Below are 7,804 nucleotides of genomic sequence, written 5' to 3'. Positions count from 1 at the left end.
CCTCCATTTCATCTTATCCTGATCAGAGGATATAGATGGTGTATGAATTCAGACAATCAGAGCTCTCTTGTTCCTGTGTTGCCTCCAGAGTGGGGAGATCCCATATTCAAGGTTATGCCCCATGGTGGACAGATCCAGTCAATCCTGACTGCCCAACCCCAGTGACATCTACTACCTGTGGCCAACATGGCATCTGAAGAGTCTCGCAGAGTGAAGCATTTCTGTTTTAACCTTTCCGGTCCTGTCCCAGAGCTGGATTAACTGAGAGAGGAAGAACATGAGATGATTCACTTATTGCCACCCTTCATGGTTTCCCAGAAGAACCAGTAGTGCCTGCTATTCATCTCAACATTAATTTAGAACAAGATTAAAATGCACAACAGAATTAATCTGAGCTAAATATCAAGGTCCTGCCCAAGAGACCTGGTTATTTCTGTTCTCAGAAGCCTAGAACTTTCACCTGATTTAACTCATCTCCACCCAAGAATCCTGTTACCCATAACAACCTCACCACAAAGGGTGGACAGTGAGGACAGGCTCAAGTGACATCATTGTCAAACAATAGGTGCCAAAAAAATGTTAAGCTAGAGATTTTTATTACAAAAGCTGGAATGAAGATAGAGTAGGCCTAAAAAAATCTCACTTCCCTGAGGTAAGGATCATATTCTGTATAAAGAGCCAGCTGTCCAGAGACTCCCCATCCCCACCAGACTTAAGAAGACTGTCAGCTCAAACTTCTCTGCATGGCTGGTGAGTCTCTCTACTTGGATTTTCTCATTATTTGCTTGATGGTATTTTATTTCTATTGGGATCTCTTTGCCATGCTAGGATATATACTTTAAATATAATGCATTTTGTGTTTAAGATGACTTGATAGATCTTTTTTGACTTCTCATTCAGACCACTGTGGAACTTGGGGTTGGAAAGAAGAGTGGATTCTGTTTAACATATGTTCAATTAGCAGGTGGATATGAACTACAACCCATGCCCAGGCACTTGTAGTGACATTTTAATACTCCCTTTAGTAACTCTTGAAAATTTGCAATATTAAAGGCAATTTAGATATTTAAAAGATATGATTTTATTTACTCCATGAATCTACAATCCATCAGAGAGCATAATACACAGGCATAATTTGCAAACATAGTGCATGGAAATAATTAGCAGGTATTGTAGTGTGGCAAAATGAAGAAGATGATTTGGCAGAGAGTGTCTAGGAGGAGAGCTGTAATGGGTGAGCATGTGTGGACAAGCAGAGATAGAATGGAAAACCTCCCAGAAACCAGGCATGATGAAGATTATGTGAACAAAGGATCATAGATGGGATCATGTGGGCTTGAGGAGATTTGTAGATAATTTTTCTATGATAGCTAAGGAACCCTATGTAGACATGAAAGCAGACTCCAGACCTTTGACTTTATTACCTTTTCGTATTATTCAAAACCTGGGACCTCCTTTCAATCCTAGGTGCTGGCCATTGTGTTGTGTTGCTAATGTAGATTTTCAGGATCAACAGGAGAAAAGGAAGCATAGAGAAAAACTACTTCCATGGAGCAACGTAAATTACCTGTAAACTTCTCCTGAAAGAGCATAAGAACCACCAAAGTTTCCTTCAATCTCAAAAGCAGGGAAACTGAAAGAAAGAGAGACTCTTGTTTCTGAAGGGGCATGAAATAAGACATATTCTCATTGAACTTGGCTTCTTTGTTTTACCAAACAACCGAGTTGGTTTTCTGTCTATAGGTCAAGACTCCTGTGAAGCATGAGTTCCCAGCAGCAGAAGCAGCCCTGTACCCCTCCTCCTCCACCCCAACAGAAGCAGGTGAAACAGCCCTGCCAGGTTCCACCCCACGATCCATTCGTTCCCATTACCAAGGAGCCATGCAACACCAAGTTACCACAACCTGGCAATACCAAACTTCCTGAACCAAGCTGCTCCAAGTATCCTGAACCAGGCCATCCCACAGTTCCTGAGCCAGGTCACACCAAGTTCCCTGAGCCAGCCCACACTAAGGTCCCTCAACCTGGCCAAACCAAGGTAAAAGAGCCTAGTCCCTCAACCATTATTCCAGGCTCAAGCCAGAAGACCAAGCAGAACTGATGTGGTTCACAGCCATGTTCTTGAGGAACCATGCCCTTGAGGCGATATCCCCTTGAGTTGCTGACCGCTGGATGATGACTACCTTCTCCCCTTCTGCTTTTGTGTCTTTATTGCATAGATTTTATAATCAGTATATTCTCACCCTGACTCATAGTTTCTCTCTTATTTGCATCATAAAAATATATGATATGACACTTTCCTTTATGTACTCTGAGAAATCCTCTGTACCCCTGAATTATGCAGAAGGCCTTTGTGGCTTTGCTAATCCTCAGTTGCTCAGGATTCATCTGAAGAGGCAATCTGGATTGGAAGAATGCATGTTTCCTTCTCTGCTCCCATTAAATAACTTTTTTTTAAATTTTTTATTTTTTATAAACATATATTTTTATCCCCAGGGGTACATGTCTGTGAATCGCCAGGTTTACACACTTCACAGCACTCACCAAAGCACATACCCTCCCCATTAAATAACTTTTAATTTCACTCTTGACTGTTTGTATCATTGGCTAAATCTGTCCTTTCTTCATTCTACCATTGTGAGTAGGACCTATAGACAAGTTAGTGTAGACATCATCTATCTAATTGTGGTAATGTGTCCTGCTATGAGCGTGCATGTGGTTATATTTAAGGGCATCCCTGCAATGACAATAGATGTTTCATAATGGAACCCAAAGGCTATCATTCTGGGCAGCCACACCTGGAACAGGGCTCTCTTCTGGTACTGGACTGTCATGCCTTAGTTCCAATGGAGCCTTCTTCAAGCTACCTCTCATCCTGAATACCCTACCCTAAGGCTTCTGTTTATTCTCCCCAAATTACTCCTACATATATGAACCTGATACTCTGGTTTTCTTCACACATTTTACCTTCCACATACCTAGCACATGCAGACACAGTCAAAATGAGGTACATTCATTATAAATAACCACACATTCACAGAATCACCCACACAGTTTCCAGCCTTATTAGCTCAGATAAGGTTATCTTTTGCTGGGGACCCACTGTGTATAGCCAGGCCTGAACCTATACCAGGAAAAGGGATGGGAGGAAACACAGTGCTTCGCCTTGGAGAATTTGCATTCTTCTTAAGGTGGGGAAGTATTCACGCCGTTCTCATATAAATACACCTAAAACTACATGCACATGCCCAAGCACACATACACTTTATACCCGCAATAGTATCTCTCCCAAAAATAACCCAGAGGAAGCTATTCATTAAGTGATTAGGAAAAGAGGGGATTAATTAATATAGGATTACAAGTAGGTATCCATGATCCAAGTGAGATAGATAATCAGCCATGAACTGGCAGAGCAAGGTCATTAAGCTATAAAATGTCAGAAGTGAAAAAAGACCTAAATGTTACCTGCCATGTCCCCTGCATTTCAAGATAAAGAAATTGGCATCCAGAAAGGAGAAGATTAATTAAGATCAACCAGAAACTATTTCTGAAGCACACAGAGTCTTGTTCTCCGGATTTCTAGGTCTTATCTCTCCTTCCTCTTAGTCTTGATTTCAAGGTTTACATGTCTTTGTTGAGTGGGTCTGGGATATTAGGGATCTATTTTTTCAATGAGTGTAGTTAGCATATATTTTCATTGTCATTGATATTGGTCACTGGGGAGTGAATCTCATTTTTCAAATTTTTTAAAAGATTTTTTCAATTTATTTAAGAGAGAGAGAGATAGTGAGAGAGAGCATGAGTGGGGAGGAGGGGGAGAAGACTCCTGCTAAGCAGGGAGCCCAACACTGGACTTAATCCCAGGACCCTGAGATCATGAACTGAGCCAAAGGCAGATACTTAACCGACTGAACCACCCAGGCACCCCATGAATCCAATGTATTGACAAAGCAAATAGCCTATAACATCAAGCAGGTGTAAGGCAGGTGACAATGGAATCTGAGTGGTGCACAAGGGCTCCAGGTAGAGTTGGCATGGACTCAGAAATATTTGAGAATGTAAGACAGAAGTTGTCCCAATATGTCATTACAAGGTGACAAGTAGTTGTCAAACTGGTAGCAGTGAATGATGTTACTTAGGTCTGTAAGGTTTGCATCTTTGAGGTGGCTTCATGTCATTGCTGATTTAAGTGGTGGAAGTGCTCAGGGCCACTCATAATTAAACAAGCTAATCCCAAGTAGGGAAATGGGCTCTACAACACACAACCTTTATGAATATAGTTGAAACATCCTAAAGAAAAGTTCAGTAGGGAAGAATCAAAAAGTTTGAAGATCACCTGACTCTTGAGCCACTGATTTTATTCCAAGAATTCATGTTTAGGAAATATTTATGCATGTACACAAAGATTTTGTACATTAGGATACTCACTTCAGCATTGTATCTAATAGAAAAATGTTGATAACTATTAATAGGTAATAATTTCAATAATCGATGAGTGTCTATGTATTGGGATTGTACAGCAGCCATTAAAAAGAATTGTTGTAGAAGAATGATTAGACTTTTTTTTTAAGATTTTATTTATTTATTTGACAGAGAGAAAGAGAGAGAGAGAGAGAGAGATCACAAGTAGGCAGAGCAGCAGGTAGGGTGGGGGGAAGCAGGCTCTCTGGTGAGTAGAGAGCCCAATGTGGGGCTTAATTCCAGTACCCTGAGACCATGACCTGAGCTGAAGGCAGAGGCTTAACCCACTGAGCCACCCAGGTGCCCCGAAGAATGGTTAGTCTTATTGGAAAATATTCAGATTATACTAATAATGCAAGCAGACCCCAAACAATAGAAACAAAAGAAGAGTCTTTTAATAATGTATATATGTGTGGATTTATAGAAAAAAAATACTTTAGCACTAAATACAGTAACATATAACTTGTTATTTCTGGTTGCTTGTATGAGTGTTCCTTCTTTCTTTCTTTTTCTTTCTCTCTCTCTCTTTCTCTTTCTCCTTTTTTGAATAGCTCTGTTTTTTCTACACTATACATTATATAATGTTATTTTATTGTTTTTAAAGCTTTCTGCCATGATATTAAAAAATATAGGAATCAGTTAAAATGTTGCTTACTAGAGAAACTGTATGTCCTGCCCATCCAGAACATTCCTGAGGCACTGCAGCCCAAGGGCGGAGGTTCCTTGTTGGAGTAGCCATGGTATCTCTTCTCCCTACCTCAGTTCCCCATCTTCTGGTAGGGAGCCTGGGTACTCCAATACCCCCCTCACACTCACAGCCCCCGTCAGCCCCATCTGACTTACACAGATGATGCCAGTCAAGTGTTAAAGGAGGATTTGTCCCCTTCCTATTGCACATTCTTGTCTTCCCTCAGTTGTTCTTCTCTTGTTCTGGCAAAATTGTTCCCCATTGGACTATTTCAGTGTAAAGAAATTGAGGTCCAAACTATGCATAGTTTGGCAAACTTCAGGCCTATAGCTTGGTTGCTCATGTTGACTGTGCAGATAAAAAAATGCATATTTGATTTCTTTTTGTGGTTCTTCCTTGTTTTTCTCACCTTCACTTCTCTTTGTTCTACCAGAACTATGCTCTTCATAACTTTTTTTTTCAATTATTTATTTTCAGCATAACAGTATCATTATTTTTTTCACCACACCCAGTGTTCCATGCAATCCTTGCCCTCTATAATACCCACCACCTGGTACCCCGACCTCCCACCCCCCCCGCCACTTCAAACCCCTCAGATTGTTTTTCAGAGTCCATAGTCTCTCATGATTCACCTCCCCTTCCAATTTACCCCAACTCCCTTCTCCTCTATAACTCCCCATGCACTCCATGCTTTTTGTTATGTTCCACAAATAAGGGAAACCATACGATAATTGACTCTCTCTGCTTGACTAATTTCACTCAGCATCATCTCTTCCAGTCCCATCCATGTTGCTACAAAAGTTGGGTATTCGTCCTTTCTGATGGAGGCATAATACTCCATAGTGTATATGGATCGCATCTTCCTTATCCATTCATCCATTGAAGAGCATCTTGGTTCTTTCCAGACCTGTCCACAGAGACCTGGCAAGCCAGAAAGGGCTGGCAAGATATATTCAGGGCATTGCTCTCCATAACTTTTAAAAATATATTCTTCCAAAAAAAAAAAAAATAGATTCTTCCTGGCTCAGATAGAAAGTGGTGATTGAACAAGTTCTCTGTACTTATACATCTCTGATTCAAAAAAGAATCATTTCTGGGTTTTTAGGTCAACCACTTTTTAATTTATTCTTTACTGAACCCTAGCTTAATTTTCTCAATTTCCCCCTCTTCTGTCTATTCTATTTTGTGTTTTTATATTGGGCACCCCTCCCATCCCTACTACCCCCACTCCCCCCGAACCAAGCAGCCTGTCTAGGCTTTGGGGTTTATTGTGCTCATTTGACCCTTGACATGTTTTCAGGCACAGCTGTCAGGGCCAAACTACCCTAATTGTCTCCTCTAAGGCTCTTATCACATCCTGAACTCTGGATTACACCTGACCTCTCTTCACTGTGAGTATTTTAAGGGCAGGAACACTCTGCCCTGTTTGGGGCTGTCAACTCAGGGCCCAGCCTGCCACCTGCCAAATAGTGGGATCATATCTAATATCTGGTGAGATGGTGAATGGCTTATATTTTCACCAAATGATGATGTGAATTTGCAGGGAACCTTATAAACCTCACTTGTTGATCCTGGATAACTCCTGTCCTCCGGTAAGGGCTTGAGTCTGAACTATGCCAACCCCATTCTGCTCCTACATCTAAAACAGCAAGACTCAGAACTACAAACCACCCACTCTTTCCCATCTGTACCTACAATACTTTTGGAAAAATGGATTCTGTATCTTCTAGAACACTGGGAGCAACCTGTGGGCAAGCTTGTCTCCCCCAAATCTCCTTAGAGGTCCCCTCTCCATTAGAGTCAGTCCACTTCCCATGTAAATTTCATAAGGACAATAGGGGTTTAAGAATAAAAGACCTGAGGGTACCTGGGTGGCTCAGTGGGTTAAGTCTCTGCTTTTGGCTCAGGTCATGATCTCAGCTTTCTGGGATCGAGCCCTACATCAGGCTCTCTGCTCAGCGGGAAGACTGCTTCTCCCTCTCTCTTTGCCTACCTCTCTGCCTACTTGTGATCTCTCTCTCTGTGTCAAATAAATAAATAAAATTTTAAAAAATAGAAGACCCAGACCACTACCCCCATGAAGAATTATGAGAAATATGGTAGAATTTTCTAAAGGTATGGCACATAAGATATAATGATTTTATATAGTACATTAACTCATTTTTATGAAATGTAAGTTGTAGTTTTATTTTTCTATGACTTTTCAAATATTTATCCATTTTAATTAAGATTAATAAATTTTAAAGAGATCTATGAACATTTTGTTATAAATCAGCCAATGATGATACTTTTCTCATGCCCCTTCTACCTGGATCTATTACTTAAAAATGAAAAAATCAATTTGAAAATCCTTAAAGCTATAGTCCTTATAATAATTCTTATTTAGTTAATATCTCTTACTATATCCTAGTAAGCCATGTGTCTACCACTGAAACAAAGAAACAAATAATAATTTATTTTAAAAGAGCATTTAACAAATAAAATTTATTATCTCCATGTTATTTGTCAGGGTAGGTTTTCCTCTATGACAAAAAACCAAACCAAAACAAAACAAAAACACCAAAACGTCCATGACTTCATATAATGGTATTTTGTTTTTCATAAATTACTCTAAAAAACCCTACCATCCTTCAAATAATATGCAATTAAAGAGCA

At 40.1% G+C, this 7,804-nt stretch overlaps 1 protein-coding gene across 1 annotated transcript; it reads left to right on the top strand.

The window, feature by feature from the left end:
• Nucleotides 1-1,762: 1,762 nt before the first annotated feature.
• Nucleotides 1,763-2,101, top strand: LOC131810563 (cornifin-A-like). Its single transcript, XM_059138541.1, has 2 exons — nucleotides 1,763-1,883; nucleotides 1,956-2,101. Exons 1-2 carry the CDS (start codon nucleotides 1,763-1,765, stop codon nucleotides 2,099-2,101), a joined length of 267 nt encoding a protein of 88 aa, XP_058994524.1.
• The last annotated feature ends 5,703 nt before the right edge of the window (nucleotides 2,102-7,804 follow it).

The sequence above is a fragment of the Mustela lutreola genome, chromosome 10, assembly GCF_030435805.1.
Source record: "Mustela lutreola isolate mMusLut2 chromosome 10, mMusLut2.pri, whole genome shotgun sequence".
NCBI classification, from domain to species: Eukaryota; Metazoa; Chordata; class Mammalia; order Carnivora; family Mustelidae; genus Mustela; species Mustela lutreola.
The sequence above is the reverse complement of the archived record's forward strand: the minus strand, read 5'-3'. Positions and strand labels throughout refer to the sequence as shown.

Coding starts and splice junctions, on each gene's coding strand:
- LOC131810563 (XM_059138541.1), top strand. CDS start 1,763: ATGAGTTCCCAGCAGCAGAAGCAGCCCTGTACCCCTCCTCCTCCACCC. Junction 1,884..1,955: donor TCCCATTACCAAGGAGCCAT/GCAACACCAAGT, acceptor ATCCTGAACCAG/GCCATCCCACAGTTCCTGAG.